This window comes from Channa argus, chromosome 2 (genome assembly GCF_033026475.1).
Source record: "Channa argus isolate prfri chromosome 2, Channa argus male v1.0, whole genome shotgun sequence".
NCBI classification, from domain to species: Eukaryota; Metazoa; Chordata; class Actinopteri; order Anabantiformes; family Channidae; genus Channa; species Channa argus.
Window position 1 is genome coordinate 10,797,229 of NC_090198.1, and position 26,312 is coordinate 10,823,540.

The 26,312-nt window shown below is 40.1% G+C and overlaps 1 protein-coding gene across 5 annotated transcripts in view; it reads right to left on the minus strand.

Moving 5' to 3' along the window:
• Positions 1-17,144, minus strand: part of insyn1 (inhibitory synaptic factor 1) — a 52,462-nt gene extending 35,318 nt beyond the window's left edge. The window contains exons 1-3 of one of the 5 annotated variants that reach the window (XM_067495307.1): positions 16,947-17,144; positions 16,297-16,853; positions 14,423-16,132 (exon numbers count right to left, since the gene is read on the minus strand). In XM_067495307.1, coding sequence (XP_067351408.1) covers positions 14,423-14,566 — 144 coding nt within the window. In that variant the 5' untranslated portion in view covers positions 14,567-16,132; positions 16,297-16,853; positions 16,947-17,144. Of the gene's footprint in view, positions 1-14,422; positions 16,133-16,296 lie in introns of all 5 variants that reach the window. The other 4 variants (XM_067495305.1, XM_067495306.1, XM_067495304.1 and 1 more) reach the window with 4 other exon arrangements.
• Positions 17,145-26,312: the final 9,168 nt, after the last annotated feature.

Genomic DNA, 26,312 nt, shown 5'->3' on the forward strand with positions numbered 1-26,312 from the left:
GCCCTGCTGTGCTTTACCCTTGTCCTTTTGTTTTATGCTGACAGAAGTCTCCCCCCTCAAACCCAACAATGGATGACCTGTGTGTCTTCAACCTCACCTGACTCTGAAAGTACTGACTGTGGGTAAGGCAGTCCATCAAGCTGCCTTCTTTGCCAACACAAACAGCTGATTCCATGCGTTATTGTTAGAGCTATGACCTTGATGCCACTGTGAAGGTCATCATTTGCAGTGTCCTTTAGCTTCCTCTTTATGATGCTCTAAATATTGGGTTAAGTGATCCTGTATTTTGGCTTTTGGGCAAGTCATAATGCTATGCTCTGAAATGGTCACTGCAGTCATGATTAATCTTACATCCGTGGTAACACATTGCAACAAATATTGTAAAGTAATACTTTACAATACTAATAAACACTACACTGAATTCATTGACTACTTAAGAGCTTTACTGATATTCTAAGTACACATGCAGTACAAGATAAGAGTAAAGTTATTCTAGAAGTTGACAATGGCATGTGGCAGCTTTTCTGTTTCTCACACAAACTGCCCAAGTGTATTTGGACAAATATATATTTTTTATCTGTCCATTAAAACAACAACATCCATGGCCAACCAATAGGGGAATATTTCCCCTTGCTCTGCTACACCTGTAGTCTACTTGTTTGCAGCTTAAAATGACAAACAGCAGTTCAGATCACCTGTCGGGAAACTTCTATGGGCTGTATTCTATGATTTGAATTGACGACAGGAAAACAAAGTGTGTGTTCCGCGTCTTTGTGCTCTGCACATTGTTGAAAAACCGATTTCAACACTGCTGTCTGTGCCAAACATTGTCTATGTAAGTTAAGACATATCACTCTGTAACAACTCTGAACAACCAGTGGGCTACTGTAGTATTGGTCGGCCAATTAATCGAACAATCTTTGACATTTTTAAAAATCCCAGCTGTCATAGGTAAGAGGCAGGGTAAACCCTGGACAGGTCACCAGTCTATTTCAGGACCAACACAGAGAGACATACACAGACAGAGGACCATTTACACTCACGTTCACACCTTTCTTTGGATTGTGGAAGGAAACCAGAGTACCCTGAGGAAACCCACGCAAGCACGGGGAGAACATGCAAACTGCACACAGAAAGGCCACGGTCGGCCATAGTCCCGAAACCCTAACCTTCTATCTGTGAGGTGGCAGAGCTAACCGCTCTACTGTGCTACAAACAAGTATTATTATATATACAATTTTAGAAATAAATGAATTCTAATGTGGTTCTGAATTTGCTTAGTTTGCTCACTTAAATTGTGTATTTTAAATTACTTGAAATAATTTTGACATTGACAAACCCATAATGGTCAACCAGTACTCTGTAGTCCCAAAATCTCTCAAAGCAGAGTAACACTTATTCCCATTTAAATGTTCATATCATGTCAAGAAATCAATACATCTCTATCCTTTTTAAAGAAAGTACCTGTGCTAAAGTCAGTAGGCTGTAAAAATCTAAATAGAAACAATTAACATACAATCAATATTTGCACTATTTACATTAAGGATCCCCTCAGCTATTTAATAGCCGTTGCCCTCTTGACAGCTGACCCTGCTCCTGGTGATGGGTCTAAAGCAAAACCAAAAACTACCATTATGCTGCTGTCCTTTGTTGGAGAAACTATCCACTTATTAAAATGTACTTACATTATATAAATGTAACTTTTAAAATATTTTACTACTTCACACTTTTACAAAAGGACCCCACACCCTACATAATGTACAAGAATGGATTTACCAGCTCCTCCAGGAAGTGCAATAGAAACACATTTTTTAACAGTCTCCTGTAAATTCTGTGTGACCTTGCAATTTCAAACATCATAGAGACATTGTAACGTGTCACAATTTTTTAGATTAGCTCTCACAAAATCAGGCATTTTATGCCACACCAATCACAAAAACATCTATAAATTCCCGGACAGACTGATTTACTTAGGATATACATAAAATATATTCAATCACATTTGCAAGCACTGCAACAAAGTGTGTTACAGTAATTTCCTGAAAACAAACAAACAAGAATAATATGTGGTCACTGCCTGGGAACAGAAAACTGTGAGTCATAGTTAACTTGGTGACACTGGAGAGGCTTTACTGTTGAGCCATTTCATACTTTCCTTATCGCACGCAGCATGCAAATATAGATTCTGCTGTGTGTTGGACTGAATGTACTATCTACTAATACTATGCATACATGTACATTCCTTGCAGCTGTGCATGTGATTCAGCATGGACAAACATGAGCATATCTTCTGTAACGGATTAACAGTGCAAATTACTATTAACTAAGTTGGGTTTAATAGTTTTTTTTGTTACAAGCTCTACAGTGGCATGAGACTTGAAATCGGCCCACTTTGCTCCACCCAGCCCTCCGTCTCTCTCTCTGCCCCTGTAGTAGTAGTACAATAAGGTGGTAATAATTGTTGTTGGGATTAGGCAAACACGAACAGATCAGAACCCCTGTCATGATTTACTTGTTGATTAATTGTTGTAGTTGTGATGGTATTTCAGGGCATATACAGGTCTTGTGCTAACAAATGTCCCATCGTTATATGTTCTTTAATTCATCAATTTATTATCAAGTGGCAGCTTTAATGTTGTGGTAGACAAGTTTAAGCATGTAAAAAAATGTAATGGTGGGCATGATCAGCTGTTAGGGCACATCACAACATGTTGCATATATAAAAGTATGTCACTACTCAAATTTACTTTCAAAACTTGTTGTTTGATTGTATCATTTAATGCAGTGATATATTTGACATGTCTATGTGTTTAAGTTCTCAGACAGCCCTTAGAAATTAGAAAACTGGCCAAAAAGACTAAATGTAATTGCTGGCATGTTAACGTTTGAGGAAGCATGTAGCCACCTGACACTAGACACATCTTCCCATTATTGGAAAATGTAGCAAATACTATAGAAAGTAAACCATATTATAATTTCTCCTTATGGAAGAGTATGTGTAAATGTTTGACATGGCATCGCCATAAGGTTATTAACCTTCAGAGCTTCCCAAAAGGTGTTCATCAGTAAAATTATCAGTAAATCCATTTTATCCCAATCTGCTTTTTTGCATAATCATAATTAGGATATGTCACTCTAATCAGAACCTGCAGCACATGGTCCAACATAAGTGTGGTCCCATCCCTAGTTAATATCCTTGAAAATAACAGCAGAGCTGAAGTCTAATTATATGTTTCACCCTCATAGACCTTCGTGAATCATCTACTTTGCATAAAAGTCAGAAATATCTGACTTCATCATTCTTGGCCATAAACTGCCAACTGCACAAATGACTGCACCGATGACAAAAAATATTAATCACGCAAACAGTTTGTTGACACGTTCTCTCCCCCGTCTGCTCTTAGGTGTGTGTCTGAATAATTAGCCTGTCCTTTCTGCTGTGCCTCTTTCATCTTGCCCTGCCCTGCATTAGATGGTGCGTTGTCATGCTATTGACAATGACAGTGGTGGCAGCCATCCATGCCGAGCCACTAGCAGAGTGTGAGCTGCCAGTACAAGGCAATGAAAGGGAGAGGGAGATGGGGGACATTCCAGAAACATGGAGAGCTGTCTTCAAATGCAGTCGACATGGTTTAATTCTGTTGTTTTACATCTAGGATTCCTAGATTTTAAAGGTGCTGCCCTTTGCAGAGAATCACACTGACTGTGGTGAAACATGTACAAACATATAATTATGACAAAGGCCACTTATAATCAGCTGACTAGAAAGGGCTCTTCTTTCAAAAACAAGCTGAATTCATACTGAAAGTATAACTCATTATCATGGCTAGTTTATTCACCTGCAGCCTCAACACCTGCTCCACCAACGCTTATTGGCAGACACCTTGTCCATGTTGGACAGATGACTTCCTCTTGGGTATCATCCTAAATAATTTTACCACAGTCAGTTGAATTTGCAGGCCAATAACCTGCCATCTAGCCAAAACAACAACAAACAAAAAAAACACCCAACCCCCAGCATGCAAAGATGCTTTATGAGTGAACAGTGTTATGCCTCGTTACTGTTTCATTCAGCTATGTCGCAGTTTTATTTGGCTCATTTTGCACGTATAATTTTTGTAATTCATGGATTTAGTAGCTGTCACTTGCCAGGACTCACTGTTTTCTTGACAATTGGTAATCTCAGTGCCAGCTCAGTGTTAGGTGGCCAAACTGGTGTAAGGCTATGATATTCCAAAAAAAAAAAAATTACTTAAAGTTAAAAATCTTGCATAATTTTTCACATTTATTTCATAGAGATATGATCCGACACTTACTCTTACTATCTATTCATTATCTGCAACCACTTATCCTGTTTATGGTCATGGGGGGCTGGAGCCTATCCCAGCTGTCATAGGGTGAAAGGCGGGGTACTTACTGTATCTTAATATGTTAATATTTAGATATGTAATTAATTATGGACCCCTTCACCATTTGTGTCACTTGTGATGATGAAGTAACATTTGTACTAGTTAAATTTGCATCAAACATTAAGTTGATGAAAGATTTTTTTTTTTTACATTAATTTTGCCATATAAGTGTAAGGGGATGTAAATAATATATAATTTTAAATTTAGAAAAAAATGTCCATGTTTTAATTCCATCCATTATCTGTATCTGGGAAACCAGATGCTAACCACTCCACCACTGTGCTGACCTCATGTTTTATAAAATGAACAGTGCTTTGCCTGAGAAAGTTTTTATTTTTTTTATTTTACCTAAATGTTTACACAGGTAATTGTAATTTTATCACAGTAACAGTAGTACTATAAATTCAGGACTTTTACCACCTCCAGAGAACAGGAACAATTTTTTCTTCATTAGTAAGTTTTGGATCACTTACTGTAACTTAAAAACTGAGACTATCTGAAGGGTTTTGCAGTACGTTGGAACCTAACGAGTGAAGCAAAGCTGTATCAGAGCAAGAAGAGGGAGTGGTGGGCAAAGAGGATTATTTTGGAGTTTTGGAGCACTATCTTAAGTTGCATACTGTAGTTTTAATGTTGATAAACCTATAATGGATTATACCAGTATCATTGCATGTGAAATTAAAATCTTCGCTTGAATAAATTGTACAACCAAAAATAACAGGTCAAGTCAGGTCCACATCACAGATTATCTATGGCAACCTAGGCCAAACTCAGAGAGATCTCGTCCAAACTCAGGCAGAGTTTTTCTGTCTGAATATCTAAGTGTTCAGACAGACAAGCTCTGCACAATGCAAAGTAATTAATGACATTCAAATGTTAAATGAATCTCTGTCGATTTTGCATTAATTAGAAGGATTAGAAGCAAATCCCAGTAAGAGAATCCAATGTTGTGGCATTTCTAGAGTTTGGTTGCTTACATGGCAAGGTGCATTATCTTTGTATTACCTTATTATTCCCTCCAGGAGTCTGTGATCTTGGAATGAGAGACATTAGCTAATGCAAATTCAACCAATACCTGTATAATTTGCCAAAACTTATTATAATTCTCTGCAGTATTTCCTTTCAATTTTACAACTTTACAACTAAATTATTAAATGAATGAATTTTGACTTACTCATCTGCCAAAATTCATTTTAATTAGTAATTAATCACAAAGCATGTAATTGTTAGATTATTTGTTTTTATCGGTTGACAACCCTAATAAAGACATATATAAAATCATATAAAAATTTTACTGTGCCTGTAACTTTTTTCAACCTATGTCATTCTGCAGCTGAGATCTTTAAACCTTTTTGCAATGTAAAGAAGATCGTTACTTTGCTGTTGAGGTGTCTGGCCTTCAACACAATCAGAGAGGAGAACTTGGTTTTACTAATTTATAGACCCTAAAAAATTGTTTTTCATAGTTGTGTCTTATTAATTATGACCTCTTTGTATGTTTTTAGTATTATAATTTGTCTCGCGGAAATGTGCTTAAATAAAAACCAGATACATGACAGATGCATGTTATAAATGATCAGAGTCTATGCTAATGTATAACTCATGACAATTTCCTTATATAATCATTCAACATTTGTGTTTTGAGATAATATGGTCAGTACTTTAGTATGACAATGGATTTTCAGTGTGTGTCATCTACAAGCACAAATCAATTCGTGTGACTCTATAAGAGGATTTTTGTCATGTTTTACTTTAACAATTGCTTATTATAACAAATTACTAACTGATTTTAGACTTCTTTTTATTACAAGCCATTTGTTTGCTGCTTTAGCATTTTAATAAACCACATTCCCTGTATAAAAACAATTATAAAAAATCTTACATAAGTTAGTTGGAGGAGGAGCCACACCATATTTTATTATGAAATAGAAGTGATAAAATTAGGCCATAGTAGGAAACCAAAGAGCTGATAAGAAAAACTCCCAGTTTGTGGACTGGGCCTTTTTATAAGAATACTTATAATACCCTACAGTATACAGTACACACTTTTACACAAACACATGTATATGTACTTTACAAAGTACATTGTTTAGTTAGTATAGTATAATTCCTACTTTTCTCTTGCCTCCTTTTCAGTTTTTCCACACTATTCACTATAACAGACTCCTGCATAAGATCCAGAGACGTGATTCATACCGTATAACTTTTCATTCTCTTTTTAGCAACTTTCCACACCACGCACAACAAACTAACAGATGTGCTGTACTTTTTCCATGATTTACACATCAGAAATAGGAAATAGTTATAACAAAAAAAAAATTACTTACATGCTAAATGTTTGACATCATACACAATTTAATGTTTATCGAAATCCTTTAAAAGGCCTTTAAAATTAGCCTAAGGCCAGAAGGTCACCTGCTAAGTTGTGCACCATTTCATTTCTAAATATATTTCTGTGGGTTAAAGTTGCTTTAAAATCACTTTTGACAAATGTGTTGATTCATGATGCACAAAATAAAAGGAAGGACAAAAAAAAAGCCTCCCTATGATCCCTCAGCATAAAACAGTTCTAAAGATTGTAGCTGGATTAAGCTGCTACACTGGTGAGTGGGTTGGCCCTCACTGCCCTGAGCACTTTCACGGACTGTCGAAGTGGAAGAAAGGAAAACACATCATCAAAATCAGATCACATTATTAATTTGTAACATTATGCTTCGTGCCCATCGGTACTCTTGGTAAAAAAAATTGTACCCACACCTGGTAACAGAGACAGTCAGTCTGAAGGCCTAATGGAGAGCAAGCTGTCCCTCTGAGTACAGTATGCTTTGACACAATGAAATGATGTAGCTATTCTTAGAGGCTGCTTGTGCACTTCGATGGATGCCATTTTTCACACCATTAACTACAGCCTACTGGTTTTATTCACAGCACAGAGATAGGCCAAAACAATCCTAAACACGCCCACGAATGAGCACAATTGCAACAATTGATCTAAGCTGTTCCACCCAGTCTGTCGCAATCCTGAGCAGCAGGAGAAACCATTATGTCCGTCCACCCTTCATCCTCTCTCTCTCTTTCTCTCTTGCACACAGTCTTTGCTCTTCCTTTAACTCCTTTCTTCATCTGATTTAGGTCTATCCTTGCCTAGGGACAAGCAAAAGGGTCCGCGGCTGAAACAGAAAGTACAAACATGCATGGTGAAAACTCTCACTGCTTTATCTGTATCTAGCCCACAGTAGGCGTGTTAGTTGATAAAAATCAATGAGCACGACAAGTGCAATTTTTGGAGTGTGGAGTGTAAAGCCCTCATTACAGTCAATGCTGAGCGCAGGGTTCACGGGAGGGAGGCAGAGATCAAAGGGCCAGCTAATCCAATGGGTCTTACAGGCATGATGGGCTAGTCAATATGCTAGGCCTGCATCCTACAGAAGCTGGAGCTCCACAGCAGACTTAGGTAAAAGAGGCTCAGGGGAACGTTTCACATGGTGCAGTTTTATTCGCTTCACACTTCTCAAGGTTAGATGCTGCTAAAACCTTAACTCGTTGTTTACTATTGTGCCCTCCTGGCTCCGAGTTTACTCCGTTTTCTGTCCTCAGTAGTGCTTACTTTTCCATGGGGATGTAGGTATTACCCATTATTCTAATATTGTTCCCATTGCAAGCTATTTTCAGTAAATCAGCAGCTAAATGCACAGTGTTTAATATCCCCTGCTTTTATTAAAGCAACAGGGACCTATATGTGTATCCGATTATGTGTATGGTTCACCGTGATTTGTCTCCCAAACAAGAGCATGACTGTAGATTAACCTAAAAATGATCTGACATTCTACTTCAAATTGTGACACTGCGTTTCATCAGTCCTGAGAATAATTGAGCCTCTGATTTATTCCAAGAACTGACACATTTATGTGGAGTTCAGCTCGAGGCAGCAGCACAGGTGTGGAGATGGCAGGGAGTTCTGTATTCAGCGAAGAATAGATAAGGCTTGAGGTACCTTGTTCTTGTTGTTTTCCTGAGCAAAGAGAACTCCGCTGGAGGCATGCCACCAAGTTTAATTTAGGAATTTAATTTCCACACACAAAAGAGGTCAGGCAAGGAGGAACAAATTGACAGACACAGGAGGGTGGGTACTTGTCATTTCTTCCAAATGGCTTTTAATGAGAAGAAACCCTTTGGCCCAGGTTTGTCAGGTTGAAAGGTAATTTACTGTGTGACTGGGTAAGCTTTCAGCATTGGCCACTGAGTGTTGCCTGCGAGAACAGCTGGTTTGCATGTTCACAGGTTTGGGACTGGGCAAAAACCCTGCCTTAATCTAAAGTAAATTGTCCGGTGGAGACTAGGCTGAGCAATCCTCAATGGGAATGATTGGGCTGTGGTCAACTAGGCAGTGAACCCACAACGCTGGTGGCCAGAATGGTTACTTCGTGGGAAATGATCCAACAGGACACAGCTTTGCGACTTATTGTAATTTCTGACTGTAGGCTTTAATTTGCATAAACAGGGACAACCACAGTCACATTAGAAAAGTATGTGTTAGGATTAAGGGATTTTATTTACTTTATCATCAAGTGCACAAGGGCAATATCTAAGCTGTATTTTTAGTAAAAGTACAGCTTGTTTTCCTGAATTCTAAAACTATAAAATTACACATTATTTTTTTGAGATCAATTTCATAAATGGAGGACGAATCTGATATTTGCAAATACATGCAAATATTATATTATGTGCTTTTGGAGTGACCCATTTTTCCTAATACAGTATTATTCCAATGCCCTTAAATATCCCACAAAATATTCCTTGATAAGAGGATCAGCTATTTCAGGGAATGAGATTGTGTTTACCAGTATATATTATTCTACTCCCTCAGTGAAAGCACAAGTGATTTGAAGAGTCCCTCGTCATGGTTAAATGTTGAAGTGTTGTAGGCTCAGTCTTCTGTTTCCTGCCCTGCTCAGCTGCAGCAGCAGAATGAGGAGAGGATATGGCGACTGCAGAAAAAAAACTGCCCCTTTGATTTTGTTTTCGGTCTCCCTTGGGCTGCCTCTGCGTTTGGAAGAGATTTGGTTCAGTGCTCCGCAGTAGCTTCAGCCAAAAGGGATCGTGGATCCCCCTTGACGTGAATGTGTCATAACTGGTTTCTGTCTCGATCAGGAGACACCACTGGCTGACTCGCAGGCTGCTTGTTAGGCTGACTGATCTGGGGCCAGCTGTTTGGATACCTCACCATCCATGCAGGGCTTTAACTATGCAGCATTAAAGTGTATCTTGTGTTTGAAAGAGTACCGGGCGATGGCCTTTTTGATCAGATGGTTTGGGTAATGAATAGAAATTGAACAGATTACTCCATTTGTGCCACATGTGTATGAGTGAACCTATCGAGTACAAAGTAGTCTCCTCCATAAAAAAAACAAAAAGTGAGGTATGATAGTCCTGCTGCTGCTACACACAGGGGAGATCACTATGACTGCATTTTTCTGTAGATCAAAAACATACATGACACAGTTTCACAGATCCATTACATAATTCTGCATGATGGTCAGTGTAATTAATAAAGCTGTTGCTCAGTACGTCATTTCTATAAAGCTGACACAGTTTGCATCTGACACCAGAGATTTCTTGCTGCCTCTCTCCTCTCTCTTCATCCCTACTGTAACTCACTAGAAAAAGTAAGTCAGTCTCCAGCATTAGAATGATGATGTGCAGTCCGCTACCACAAGGCTGGACGATACAGGCCAGCATCCTGCAGCCACTGTACTCTGTTACTGATAATTGCTTTTTGTTCAGCTCATATTCACTTTCTCCTTTGGAGCTTTAATTTCACAATTTAAGATTGCCTCCCTGTGTCCATTTGTCTTGAGCTGAGCACAGACGGTCTGCATTGTCTGCTCATGGTGTACTTCTGAATACATTACCAATACCGACATGAAAACATTCCATCTTTCCTATTTGGGTCCTTATAAAGATGTGTAGCTCATTGCCAACCCCCGTCCCTGCTAGTTCAAAGCATTGCCTCTTCTCCCTGTCTTTCTTCCTTTGCTCCTTTATCCAGTTTACAAGTCTGTATCTGTGTTAAAACCCACATAGATGTTCTCTGACATTTGCATTTCCATAGTTACCATTTTTTTTAGTAATTAGGTTTGGGCAGAGAGAAGCACTCAACTTTCCAAATTTTTGTTTTGCAAAAAATGCAGCTGCCATTACTTCCCTTGTTTATCCTCAGACGTCCAAGTCCAAGGTTGATGTGATACCTAAATGAATTATTTCCTCTAGAGTTGCCACTCCTGCCAGTATTATTATAACAAATGGAGTAGTTTATCAGTATGTTGCCTTCCAATGTCCTTCCTTTACATCCTTTTCATTTTACTTGTCGCGAAGCCTGTAATGGGATTCACAAGTAAGACAGGCTGCATTCGACTGTAATAGGCTTTAGAAGGGAGGGAAAACTACATGCTTTGTGTTACATTTTTCTTTGACAATTAAAGGAGATTTACTGCCTGTACTAAATTGTACTGCAGCATAGATGGACAACACTGTTACTTTTATATGTTTCAGTTAAAAAGATCTCTATAATAACCCTGTTTTGTGTACACTTATAGAGACTTTGTAGTACACAGAATTGAGATTATACTCTCTGGTCACTCATTAGTAACATCTGTACAATCGTATGCAATCTATTACAGCAGCTCTGCCATGAATTCTACTTTTACATGGTTATAATTTCTCCCTTTTTAAGTTGAAACTATTAGAAATAGGTGGCCAAAACATTAAAACCATCTCTTAATTTAATCCACTCCAGCACAACTCCAACACACACTATGACCTCAATAAACATATACTTATAAGCTGAGAAATTGTGACCTTGTAAAAGCTGGGTTGCATTAGGTTGTACAGGTGAACCTTATGAAGTTTGAGTACGTAACATGGTAATGAAAGCACGGACATAAGTGCAAGGGAATTGAGTTTTAGTTCAGTTTAGTTTAATTTTATTTCTGTTGTGATCACTTATTTTCTGAGTATCTGTTCACCCCAATAGCAGTAAGAAAGCTGGCTTTGGAGTAGGTAGCCACATTGATTGGTTGGCAGTTGTGTGTGCAGATTTTAACAGATTTTAGATGACAACACACCTTCACACTTCCTGCATGTTATTGACCTTCAGATTGGCCAGTCATATACTGCTACATTGGCTGCTATGTCTATCCTGTGGATTAAAAATGTTTGCAGTTACAGGACCTCTGGACGAGGTAAAATCCCAAGCTAGCACTGGTGTGCTTGGGGACCGGAAGAGAAGAAAGGGTAAAAACTGCTGCATGCTGTATGGAAGGTTTCGGAGTCAGAGTCCTTAACTGGAAATTTCCTTAGTATTTATTATTTTATTAATTCATTACTGCACTTTTTTCAGGTTGTGTTCAGTGAATATAAGTTAAAATGTTGATGTACTGAATGCCACACCCTGGCCACATGGAAAAGAGGTTTCCAATTACATGACAGTGATTAAAGTTTAATGTTAGGTTTACCACATAACTGTGGTGCTCGCAGTCGGTCCAACCGTCTTCTACAACTGATTATCCAATTTTTTCCAGTATTTAGGATGTGAGTTGAGATGTTTAGCAGTGAGGACCCATGAGAGAATCTTTTTCAAACTACTATGCATTTATGAAATTAAAAGCCACTTTAGGGTCCAGCCAGTGGACGTGAATAAGTGGTCCTTATTATTATTTGAACCTGTTTTTCAGTTTAGGTCATCAGTATTCAGTTAATTAATATTGATAAAAAAGGCACTTGCTGGTGCTTGCTATAAGAAACCTAATACCACATGGAAGAAAACAACTAGTCATCTTAGATGGATTATTCTCCCATTTGAATGATCCTAAATTTGCAACTGTACACAGTGTTTGAAAAACATCCTACTCTGTGTTGAACTGCAGTTTTAGCAACAGGATGTGAGGTTCCCCACTGGCCTTGTTCAGCTTGGGCCTCGTCTAAGTAGCCACTTTGTGAATCCCAGTGTAAAATGTAGCTTATAATTTCCTAGACTCTAATGACCTATAAAAATGTGCAGATTATGTATTATTTAATGGCTGATGCATCAAGCCACGAAGACCAAATCTCTACATTTTAATTAAAGGTGCGAACCAAATAGTCTTAATGAAATTTAAACATAGGCAGGTTCTACTGCAGTGTGACTAATAATGGGTTGAAATTAAGTGATTTAATCCCTTCTTGGATTCGGCTTTTGACCAGTTCGCACAATGACTCTCTGTGTATTCTGAGCTATGAAAGCCGTACTGTGAAGTAAGTAAAGTAACCAGTAACCTCTTAATTTCCAGACAACGTTTTGCTCTAAGTGTCAGCTTTACCCTTCCAGAGCACAGCAGTATCTCCAGGTCCAGTTATTTATCTCACCACATTCACACAGCAATTCATCATTTATTTATGTGACAGTTGTTATCTATTGCGCTGGTCCTTTCATGTGACCAAGAAGGACATACTGTATTTTATGGAACATTAGGTTTTTGTACATCTGATGAGGCTACACTGATTCTCTTTTTTTATCTCCTTTTTCATACCCTCTGCAATCTCACAGGTCAGTTAATTGCAGGATATTGATACCAGCATTATGACTGTCACTGCAGCTATAATATGATTCCTTTGCTATTTCAATATGTGGGATTGCGCACTCCCAATAAAAAATTACATTTGAACCAGTGTGCAAGGCCTTCGCTAATGGGGTCTGGGATAAGAATGGTAATATGCGTTGGAGCTGGCAGAGGCACAGGCTGTGTTTTTGTTTATAAATAGCTCCAGCCAGCATTATTCCACTTGCAGTTGTCCCATAATCATCAATCACTCCCGCACGCAGGCAGCCTTCTCCTGCTAACCAGAGAGAAGGTGCACTGTGAGCTGTGCCCTTGCACCTCAAATTGTGCAAGTGCATAAAGTAGAGCGTAGTGAGTGGGACAGAGCTGGGAGTCAGGGAGACGCTGGTCACTCTGTCAAGGCACAGGTGATGGAGTGAGTTATGACACTTTACTGCACGGCTGTTCGAAACCCTCCTCCTCATTTAGGTCAACGCATGTGTCAACATGAAGTGTTTAGCCTTTTCAGGGCATTTAGAAACACACGTACACTCCTTCTGCGTCCCTGATCAGAAGTAGGTGGGAGGCTAATCATGTGATGTGCTGGGTGATGTGGGATGGGTTAGACACAGCTGTTTGCCGAGGTTTCATTTGTCTCTGTCGCTCTGTCTGCCTTTATCTCTCACTTTGCAAGAAGAGCTCACAGCTTAAGGGACACTGCAGGGGAAGATCCCAAAGAGATGATGATGAGGGCCATTTTGTACCCGCACACATGAACAGATGTACTCTGATTATCAGTCATCACACGGTTATTTAGTGCGTATACTGAGGTGAACGTAAGAATTCATGCACACATGCAGGGTCTCTCTTTGCTGAATCTTGTTTAAACTGTGTGCGGTATATGCAGACACACAAATCTCTGTGTTACCATGGCAGTTGCAAAAATACAGTGGGAATCCAGATGATCCTTAACAAAATGGTTATATAACTAGTGTGGCGCTAAGTCTTGTATCTTATCTAAGCCTGCCTCTGTGTTTCCTTTCAGCTTGGCTTTGCTGCTTTTCAGCTCCTCTTCACATATACTGTACCTCCCACAAGACACCACTGAAGACATGAAGGACATTTGTAATTGGTGATAGGTGGCTGTTCGATTGGAGAAGGAGACAGCCTCTGTCTGTGTGCTGTGTTCCCTTTCCACTGTGGTAGAACTATATTCTCTTGTTACAACAACAAAAAAGTGAGATCTCATCACTATCAAATCTTAATGAAAATCTCCATGCTGCGTAAAGAATTTTACACTTAGTTAAATTCAGCCTGCTTGAGGAGCACACCCACCTGGCCCCCCTATTCTCTCCCTTTCACTGTTTCATCCTTCCTCCGTCCCTCAATAAATCCCCCCGGAAGCTGAAACAAATGGAAGCTGATTTTGAACCTCACCTCCCGGAGTTCCTTGGCCACATCCTTAAGCTCTTTGAGAATGCCTTCCAGCTGGTCGATCACCATCTTCATGTGGCTGCGGATGCGTTCTCTCGGGCTGGGGGTCTCAGAGGTGTCCCGGGCCGGAGCTCTGCTGAGGGACATCCTTTACAAGGCGACGTGGGGCCAGTGGCCAACAGGCTGAGGGCGTGGGGGAGCCGAGTCGGGGTCCATGTCTTTGGCTACAAGGAGCCTCAGTGCTACTGATCCGAACAGGGGCCCCGGCCACGCAGGGAGACCTCAACATCTTAAAAGCACCTGGGCAGCCAAAACACCTTGCCTCGCCCACACACTCGGCACAGTGTCACACTCGGACATCCATGCCTTCTTATAGACACTTCCAAAAATGACGAGAAACTGAACATGGGAGAAGTCAAATGCAGTAAATCCATGGAAAAGGAAGAGGCAAAATACATGGGCTAAAGCTGGTATGAAACTCTTACATAATCATGTTGAACCAACTCATCTCATGTGTCAGTGTGTACATTGGAAATTGTTCCCAAGGAGATGCTATTTAAAACGCCTGTCTATACATGGACGAGGCTTTTTCCACATGTCCTGGATAATCCTTTTTTAGTTGTGGAGCACAGTGACACAATGACAGGCAAACATACAAAAGTGAAAGCAGAAAAAGGGGTTCATACTGTCTTAACCATTTATAGAGTTAAGCTATCTGACACAGAAAAAAAAATAAAACTTCCAGCAATGGCCCAATTTTCAAAATTATTGTTGTGTTCTACATTATTGGTGAACAGCACAGGCAAGAATTGCCTTCTAAATATAGTCCCGCAGTAAGGGCTACTGTCATTACAGAGAGAAAGGACAGATCCTGTTTAAAAAAGGGGTCTATTCCACTGTGCAGTGTGCCGTTTGCTCTTCCAGGAAAAATAGACTTCAGTTGAAACTCACATCAACGTAAATGGTAAATAAACTTTGCTTTACACCCATTTTCTTTGCAGATGATGACTTATTCACATTGTAAACGAGATAAATGAGACCAAGGTAGGTGTGAGTCTTTGCACGTCCAGTCCCACCCTCACCCCCCCACAGCAGGGTTTATTCCAGGTGGCGTGGGATCCAGATAAATGGATTTCTAAGCCAGGAGAACGTGACTTGTGATGAAGATTTGTGGAAGTAAAACAAAAAGAAACATGGTGCCGATGTGACACAGTTACAGGAAAGCTGGGGGGCGAGCAAGCACCTACTCCTGGAATTTGGGTGGCAGCTTGTCTTATGCAACTGCGCTCTTCAAGTCCTCTCACAGAACACTGACCCACAGCTGTCCACAGGGGTGTGCCCAAAAACCAAAGGAGCAGAAAGAGAAAAGGATTCTCTTCTTTCTTTCAGTTGTTGCTAAGGGAACCCGGTCTGCCTCCTTGTGCTGTGATTGGATAATTATTTTACTTCTTATCCGTGCAGTGTGTGTTTTCACTGTAGACTCTTTTCAGAGAGGCAGAAAGCTCCGTGCCATCCAGCAGGACTGGATAAATCCCATGAAAGCTTCCCAGAGGAGCCTGAGAGAACAAGCAGCTTCTCTCCAAATCCAGGGCGATGCCACTGCCACGGGATGCGTTGGCCAATCACACATGGCACCTGGACAGATGGGAAGGAAAGCAGTCACTTATTCTCTCATGTCTAAGGCTTCTCTCCTTTCAGTTCCTCCATTTGTCTCTACATCGTAGCAACATGTAAAGAGGAAACAACACAATTAAGGAAACTCCGAGATGGAGAGAAATGAACTGCGTTGACAATTTTGCTGTTAAATCTTGTTCAGGTGCACTTGTCTCACCTAAACACACACGCACGCACACACACCAGAACTCACTCCTACTCACCTTTCCTGTGCATCACTTTGCTGTTGCTATGCCCAGAGATCACTGTCCACGCACACCAGGATCATTCAAGCTACACACAGCCCTGCTGGTTCTTTAGCAGTCCCTCTGTCGCACGCACTAACATCTTTTCTTCTCGCCGCCTTGCTGTTCTGTCTTCCTCTCTTTTTCTTTCCGTCTCACAGACACATCCACACACTTTCTCCCTCTCTCTTCCTCAGATACACATGCACACACTTCTCTCCCTCCCTCTTCTACTTACTGTCTTGATATAGAGAGAAGCTTCTTTCAGCAGGGTTATTTCACTCTGAGGCTGTGGCTCATCAGAGGAGGGGGAGAAGTGGAGGATGAAGCTGTGGAGGAGGCGGAGGCATGAGGTTGGAACAATGAATGGCCCTGATAAAACTCTGAGAAGGGAAGGAAGAGGCTGAAGATGACTAAGAGCAGAATGGCAAGGAGTGGTCCTGCTCCAGATTGTGATGCCACCACGGCTGCCGCCGTCACTCAGATAACTGCGCTGCCAAAAACACGCCACCCGTCATCCCCCCGTCAGTGCACACCTGCATTGGGAGGAAGGAGATGGAACGGCTTAGCTGCTGCTGTAAAAAAAGGAGCTGTGTGATTCCTGTGACAGCCTGTCCTTCTCACTCTACCTGTTTTACATCTCTCTCTCTCTCTCTACCTCCTCTCTGTCACTCTTTCTCTTTCTCCTTTCCTGTCTCCTCTGCCCCTGCGCCCTCACTGTGTCCTCACTGACTGCCGGATGAAGTGAAGCTGATGCCAGAGTTTATCGTGGGGCTCAGGCTCCTGCCAGCACCACTCGGCTGTTCTGCACAGCTCTGAAGAGGAGGGGCTTGGGGGTTTAAAGGCACAGTGTATCACACAATCCCTACTCCTCCTCCTCTTCCTAACTCCTCTCCTGTCTCCTCCTCTCTGCTGGCGTCTTTACTCCCTCACTATCTCCTCTCACACTGCCTATCTAGCCTTTGTCACAGTTTTATCGAGGGTGTTATCTCTCTCTTAAATCAAGATGAAGTCTTTCTCTGCCGCCAGCCAAGCAGTCTCTAGGGATGGGGTGTCCAAAAATCCTGTGCTGTTACATCATTAATATACAAAGCAGGTTGGTGTTTGATGACCTCATCTGACTGAGAGACAGAAATAGGGAGGGAGGGCAAGCTTTACTTTTTCTCTTGCCCATCCTCTCCATCAGGATGTTTTTTTCCAACACATCCCTGCATCACCCAACCAGAGGCAATTTCTAATATGAAATTAGTTTTCTAAAGGAGATAATGTAACATTAAAGAAAATTCATAATGACAACTTCTTGAGCAATGCACGCCCGTTACCAGAGGGTTTTGGCAGATAGTGAACAGCCAGGGGCTCAGTGCATTCCTTAGCATAATTGTAAAGTGAAATGCAAAGTGGATTCAGGTTACGTGGATCTTTCATGAAGATGAATTTGTTCTGGGCTCCTCTGTGGTTTCCACTACTAGGATCACAGACGTTATGCTAATACTGTAAGGCTAATTGGGGGAATATTCAGCGGTATAATAAATTATCTTTTGCCTGCTATTGTTGATTACTAAATAATTGAATTTGGCTTTTAAAAAAGATAATATGGAAACGCTTCATATTCAGTATTATTGTTTTCTAAGTATACAGTCATGTTGTGTCATCCCAGGACTCATCAAAATTTTAGTATGTTGTCATATTTTTAAGTATGTTGTGGTTCTATGTGGGTTTGACTGCAATGGGATCCTATGCTTTTCTGTGCATTTACACATGGTTGGTGCAGTGCTGCAAAGACAAGATGCTTCTCACAAATTGCTCCCTGAAAGAAACAGGTGTTCTTGAGCATGTCATGAGCATGTTTCCTTTGTAGCTTCAGTACTTAGTCTCTCTGCACATATGGGAGGCTACCATCTTAGAACACAGCTTGCAACATTTATTTGTTTATTTTTGTCCTAGTTTTCTTTGTTATTTCTTGACACTGCAAAGTTTCTATTTTGCTTATATAACTTTGATATTTATGGTCTATTTAGGAGCTGTCCCTATAAGACATATATATGTATATATATGTATATATATGTATATATATATATATATATAATGTATGCTAAGTGACCTCTCAGAGGAAAGGTGCAGATAAGGGATTTATTTACTCAATTCTCACTCCAAAATTACAAAAGGAGTAAGTTAGTTACTCTTTAGTAAAAATGTTCATCAACAGAAATACCGAAAATATTCAAGGAGCATAAAGTGAATGCGAATCATGACTTTCAAATGACTCCCACACCAGATCGGTCGGGGCTAAGGGTTAACAGCGAATGCCACCGGTGCTGTTGACCTACAGGGTACCGGTGGAAATTGGACTACTGTTGGTCAAAGAAGGAGAGGAGGAAGGTGTGTTTGTAGGCAGAGAGAGAAGAGGAAAGCCAAGAATGTAGGACTGACAGTAGGGACTTTGAATGCTGGGACTATGACAGGGAAGGCTAGAGAGTTGATTGACATGATGCAGAGAAGGAAGGTGGACATACTGTGTGTCTAGGAGAGCAGGTGGAAAGATAGCAAGACTCGAAGCTTAGGAGCAGGGTTCAAGATGTTTTACCGTGGTGTGGATGGGAAGAGAAATGGATTAGGAGTTATCATGAAAAGAGGAGTTTGTGAGGAATATTCTAGAGGTGAAAAAGAGTATCAAATGGGTAGATGAGTCTGAAGCTGGAAATTGAAGGCGTGATGTTCAATGTTGTTAATGCCCCAAAGGTAGGATGTCAGTTGGAAAAGAAGGAGACATTCTGTAGGGAGTTAGATGAAGTGATTCAGAGCATCCCCAGAGGTGAGAGAGTGGTGATTGGTGCAGATTTCAGAGGACATGTAGGTGAAGTGAACAGGGGTGATGAGATCGTGATGGGCAGATTTAGTCTTCAGGACAGGAACGCAGAAGGACAGATGGTGGTACACTTTGCAAAGAGGATGGAAATGGCTGTAGTGAACACTTTCTTCCAGATGAGGTAGGAAAATAGGGTGACATGTAAGAGTGGAGTCAGAAACACTCAGGTGGACGACATCTTATGCCGACATTATAATCTGAAAGAGATCAGTGACTGTAAAGCATTGGTAGGGGAGAGTGTAGCCAGAGAACACAGGATGGTGGTGTGTAAAATTACTCTGCTGGTGAGGAAGATGAAGAGGACAAAGGCAGAGCAGAGGATGAAGTAGTGGAAGTTGAAAAAGGAAGAATGTCGTGTAGTTTTCAGGGAGGAGCTGAGACAGACTCTGGGTGCTTTGGAGGTGTTTCCATGACTGGATCACTACAGCTAATGTGATCATGGAGATAGGTAGGAGGGTACTTTGTGGGTCATTTAGAAAGAGGAAAGTGGACAAGGAGACTTGGTGGTGGAATGAGGAAGTTCAGGAGTGTATACAGAGAAAGAGGTTAGGAAGTAGCAAACAATTGGTAAGAGTGAAGTGAGGAGGACGCTGAAGAGGATGAAGAGTGGAAAGGCAGTTGGTCCTGATGACATACCTGTGGAGGAGAGGTGGCAGTAGAGTTTCTGACTAGTTTGTTTAACAAGATCTTGGAGAGTGAGAGGATGCCAGAGGACTGGAGGAGAAGTGTACTGGTGCCTATTTTTAAGAACAAGGGGGATGTGCAGAGCTGTGGCAACTACAGAGGAAAAAAGCTGATGAGCCAAACAATGAAGTTGTGGGAAAGAGTAGTGGAAGCTAGGCTAAGGGCAGAGGTGAGCATTTGTGAGCAGCAGTATGGTTTCCTGTGTAGAAAGAGTCCAACAGATGCAGTATTTGCTTTGAGAATGCTGATGGAGAAGTACAGAGAAGGTCAGAGGAAGTTGCATTTTGTCTTCGTAGGTTTAAAGAAAGCGTATGACAGGGTGCAGAGAGAGGAGCTGTGGTATTGTGTGAGGACGTCTGGAGTGGCAGAGAAGTATGTTAGAGTGGTGCAGGACATGCATGAGAGCTGTAAGACCGTGGTGAGGTGGGCTGTAGGTGTGACAGAGGAGTTCAAGGTGGAGGTGGGTCTGCATGAAGCATCGGCTCTGAGGCCCTTCTTGTTTGCTCTAGTGATAGACAGGCTGATAGATTGTGATTTGTAGTGGGAGCAGGTGGAGGAAATCTAGAGAGGTGGAGGTCTGCTCTGGAAAATTCACTGTGGCGATTCCTGAAAGGGAAGAGCCGAAAGGAAAAGAAGATTCAAGGAGCGTAAAGAAATAAATTTCGTATCTGATAATCGTATAAATATAGTATCTACTTAAATATTGCAAAATATAAGAAACTTATGTCATTGAATCCTCTAGGTAATTAACTTTAATATTGAAAATCTGGAGTCTGATCCTTAAAAAAGAGTCTCAACACTTAATATTTCATGAGTGGCACCAAGCGGGTTAAATTGGGCCAGCACTTGCATTTACAGTTACCAATACCAGCTTTGAAGACTTTAATTAAAAAATGGAAGAAACATGGACAAACTAAAACTAATCCAAGAAGGAGCTAAGGAGCATGTGAACAAACCGAATAAGTTGTGGAACGAGTTCGTATTGTCTGATGACACCAGAGTTTATTATTATATTACATTATTATAAGTTCTGTGTGGTGAGAAAAAGAACTCTGTGAGATGAGGAACACCATCCCGCAGTCAAACATGGTAGATGCTAGCTAATGTTTTTGGTGGCACATCAGCACACAGTGTCCTACCAGCCAAAGACGAACAAAGTAATACAGAACATTTAATAAAGGGGGATGCAAAATTTTACAATGATACAATTTTTTTATTATTTCACTATAACTTTTTTATTTTATTTTTACTTTTACTTTTTACTATTATGTTTTTGCCAATTTGAATTAAAGGCAAGCGTTTCTTTTTTTGTTTTGTTTTTTGCACTCGGCTGTACCTTCAAGTCAGTAATTCCTTCTTTGAAAGGAATCAGATTACTTCCCCCACTAAAGCAGACTTGTTTAATGTTAAGGGCAGACTCTTAAGCTTTACTAGGAATCTGGAGAAGGTCCAGCGAAATATTGAATCCACTTAATATTTCTGCTTTGGATTTATTGTGCTACACTCTTTATAGAGATGTTTTATAGAAGGTAATTTTTTTCTAGTTGGCCACAGCCTCACAAAGATGCATAAAGACACAATACACAAAGTCATACACAGTCAGAGACCCCTAAGCACACGCATCAAACACACACACATAAATGCCAGACTGCACATTGCTATCTAAACTATATTGGTAATTTGGTGCCCTGAGAATAAAGTTCAGGAGAGATTTTATTTGACATGCATTGTTTACCTCCAAATAAGCTATTATACTCATTTGATATAGTGGGGATCTTTTGGTTTTATTTTCAGGCTACCTTCCCCATGGGTTTCATTGACACTCACATACTGTAGGATGCACACATTGTTTTTATGAAACGTGGAGAAATGGGAACAACGGGAATCAATACAGAAATTCTGTATATCCCTGTGTCCACACAGCATACACATGTGAAAACATGGATGGGTAGGGTGAGCGTCTTCCCGAACAGGCAGTTTAATAAATTATAGGAACACTTAATCTGTACATTAAAGCTAGTAAATATAAAGTTATAGTAAGCATGTGGCTAGCTTAGCATAAGGATACTGGCCATCACCACTGCACGGCCCTCGGCAAGACTCCAAGAAGTCCTGACACAGGTTAGCACTTTCCACTCTTAATGATAAGATTAGAATACAGTAAATATTTAAAAGAGTATATTTAATAAAAATAATAATGATATTGGGCAGCACAGGGGTGGAGCGGTGAGTACTGCTGCCTGACTGCTAGAAAGGTCACCGGTTTGATTCCTTGGACAGCTGCAGCCCTTTTGTGTGGACCTTTCGTGTTTCCCATGTACTTGTGAGTTTCCTCCAAGTACTCCAATTTCCTTCTACTGACTTATGAAAATAAAACAATAGAAGTGGAGTGCTGCAGATGATACTCCAATGTCTCTACAATTTTATATCATACATGTGTATAAAACACAAATACCCCGCTCAATGCTAACCCAATGATGTTAGAAAATGTATATATAATATATACAGTATATAGGAAGCACAGACCTATAAGATATCTTGATATCAGCATTATTTAGGTATACATATTATTTTCTGCACTACTCAAAAATCTACATAACACTCATCTGTTCTGCAAGAAAATTTACTTTTGAGAGCTTAAAACAATTGCGTGTTTATGACCATCATTTAGAATTCTCATTTCCTTTCATTCAAACTGGCTTCTCCATCCACCCTTGTCAATTTTTAATTCCACAGTCGTCCCCAACAATGTTCCTGCACCCATCTTTGAACTTTAAGGTGGAATTAATTTGCATAAATGTCCGGCACACATCATCACCATGTGCATAATTCATAAATCACTCCTTTTCTAGTCTGCAGCTGTAGCCTGTAGCAGAGTAACCTGACAGAGGTACAATACCTAACAATACCTAGATATGTTCCTAGATATTATCAGATGTGCAGCCCTCATAATAGCGGATGTTTGTTTTTTTTTTGACGGTGAAAATAGCATGTTTTTATCACCTGGATGTGGAACCACAAGCCAAACATATGTAATTGTAGAAATCCTGTTGATCTCTGATTCATGCGCCAAATACTGTATTTCTATAGAATTTAAGTTGTCATTTCTAGATTTTTTTTTCTTATTTGATTTTTGATTGGATTTCTTCTTTCTTTGATAGTTTGCTAGCAGACAAAGAAGAAAAAGAACTATTTTCTCTCTTTGTTAACAGACATTTTTCAGTTTGTGACATTATCTCTTTAATTACCCAATATCCTCTATGCTTTTCTTCTCCTGGCCATTGTGTGGCACTGTGGTGTAGTTGTGACATGTTGCTTTTCCTCAGGTTTGTCCAGGGACTGAAATGGTGGACAGAAAAAGTTGTTATCCAAGCACATGAGCACACTCTCCTGATTTTACAATTTATTCTTCAAATTTCCAAATCATTACCCTGTGTTTGAATTTTTGCCTTTATGATGAGCTGAGCAGTAATAAGATGGCACATCCGGCATCTACAATAATTACACTTACCAGTTATGTCCTTGCATTTACACAGACAAACACTAGTCTCTCTCACTATAACTCCAGTCTCTTCTCATGCCTGTCTGATGACCTTTTGATATTTTAATCTCTTTCTGTGTGTGTGTTGAGTGGAGATGCGGCATGCACGGGGGCAGAGGATGTCTCAGACCATCCACCCTGTGATGGATCAGTGCTCTTATACAATGAAATGAAGCCTAAGTGTTTGATTGATTTCTCATTTACTTTCCTCACTAGCAGAGAAATATGGACAGTACCTGCAGCTACACTGGGGGCCCTGGTCTAAGAGGGTCTGGGGTCTCATTGTAAAGTGTGGCCCTGTGTCATAGTAAGGACATGCTTGGAGCTTGAATTACTCAACAGTGTCACAACAACAATTACTTCACTCTGCCTGATTATTTTGGATCAATGCAGACCTCCATAATTTAGAGTGGGCTTGAATCTGTACTGCAGAAGAATTTTAAATGCACTCTTAGAAAGACATAAAAAATAACACCTGTCACACAGCTGCTGAGCAAACCAGTGTAAGTGTGTGTGTAAGTGTTCAGCACTAGTGTGTCTAATGTTGTACTTTTTGTCACCTCCACAAATAGTATTTACGGTTGATGTAGCTAAGCATGTTGGTCCAATTTTTTTTGTCAGTTTTTTTTTTTTTTATAAAAGTGACATACTATAACCAACACATGGTTGGACAACAGCAGTGGCATAGAAAAAAACGGTGTGGACATATAATAGGGACTTTGGTTACATGACACTGAAAAAAGTCGAAAATATGCCTCAAATTAAATGAAGGCAGCGTATTCTTCGGTGTAGTGATTTTTTTGGTTGTACATGTTTGAAAGATTGGGACTGTCATGATTTACACCTGCTTGTTATGGGTCAGTCTGGTCGTTTCCTGCTATAAGGATGCTTTGGAATTGATAAAGCCATTCACAGAGAATCATGCCACTGGTGCGCTGTATCACACATTTGTTTGTAGTTATAACAGAAATCCATGTCATTATATTTGCTCAAATATGTCAGTCTCTCGGTGTCTGTAATGTAAATTACTCTCGCGCATTTTGCCCTCCCTAATCTCAGTCAAGTAAAAGCTACAGTTTAGTAAACAGACACCTTTGCTATTTACAATAGAAAGCATAGACCGAATAATCATTTTAAATGTTTAGATATTATTCTGATGTTTTTGTGCTTTCGAATGCTAATTGTGACTTGTTTCCCTGATTAGTTTTACATGAGCTCACAACAAATAGATCTTATATTATCCCTAATATAAGGTTATTCAGTCTATAGGTGTATAAATTATTCAGTAATTCAATTTTCAATTTAGTGTGCGGGGTTTTGTGTTGGTTCATGGGAGCTCAGGTTACATCATCTTTCTCTCACAAACACCCAGATACACACTTTTCCCTATGGGTCTGTGTGCATGTGTGTGACAAGAGTTGCTAATTTGCAGGTGCAACTATCATCCTCAGTCTGCTGAACAAGGAGCATAGAGTAACCAGTTCTGCTTTACACTAGCTGTGACAGTTATCTCTCAAACTGGCACAGCACTTGCGAAAGGATGAAGGGATGTCATTCAAAAACATTCTCAATATTCATGCAGAGCAGGGACATTTGTTTAATACAAATCCTCTCAAATTGTGCTACGGATAGAACATAAAGGTTCAAATTCACAAAAAGATTAGAAAAATAAAGCCTAATCTATAATAACATTTAATCTCATAGTGTTGCACTGTCATTCCAATTACCAAGCATCAGTACAGTCAGCCCACTTATATCTGTATTTTTCAATCTGTTGCAGCCTCACTTGCCTTCCATGTTCACTTTGCTCAGGATGCCCTCTTTGTCTCCTTGTGAAATGCTAAGTAGTCGTCCCTCTTTTAACCTACCCTTCTCTTAGAAGCTAAAGTATCTTTGGTGTGCTGTTTGCCAAGAGCTATAAACAAGTGTAATAGAATTGCAGAGGGGTTAGCTGAGATAGTCTGCTATGCATCTCCCATCATCCCTGGCTCCCCAGCCATGTGCTAACAAGCCTAGCAGCATCATTGGGAATTCATAACGAGTCGCCCCGATGTGGGTCATCTCTGCTGCCTCTACATCTTTCTCGTTCCCCCTCCTTCTCCCTCTTTCCCTCTCCATACTTTCCATTGCACACCTGTTTGACAAACATTATTTGTCTCTACTGTGCTGGAGACTTGAGTAGATACATTTTATTCTCCTGCACATTGAACCCACTGAAAAGAAGTAAAATCATTGCTAATTTGTTTGTCACCTGCACAAGCAAGAGCTTAAATGAAAGAGAGCACTTAAAAGTAGAATGTTTTTGATCAAATATGTTTAAAAGAAAGCCTTTGAGAAACACTACCATTCTTCCTGTTTGAAATAGGTTTGATTTGTTGAGCAACATACTGAATCTTCTGTTACCTCGATGAATATAAACATTTAGTCCAGAACAGCAAAACACTATTGTTGTGACACACCTGTTATCACCTGTTAAAGATGACAGCATCAAGGAAGCTGAAGTGACATGGGAAAAATAAGTATGTCGTACAGCTTTGGGTTAATTACTCTAATACACCATTTGCACAACTCAAAGAGCATGTTTGGCTATTTGTAGTTTTACAGAAGCTGCCACACAGCCTCTGCAGTGTAAATGTCACTCATAAGCAGATGGACATTTTATCTGCTGAAAGCCAGTGTGCAAGCTATCAAACACATTAAAATGTTTACATTCTTTACTCTGTGCTTCTGCCATCTATTGGATGAAGTGGAAACCAATGACTAGACAGCACAGTGCAAAGGTTTGCATTGTATGCCAGAAACAGCTCATCTTTAATACTTGTGTCAACAGAAGTTAAAAGGGAAATGCTGCACATTATATGTGTGCCTGGTTTGTTGATTATATGTGACTTTGCTGTGATACTG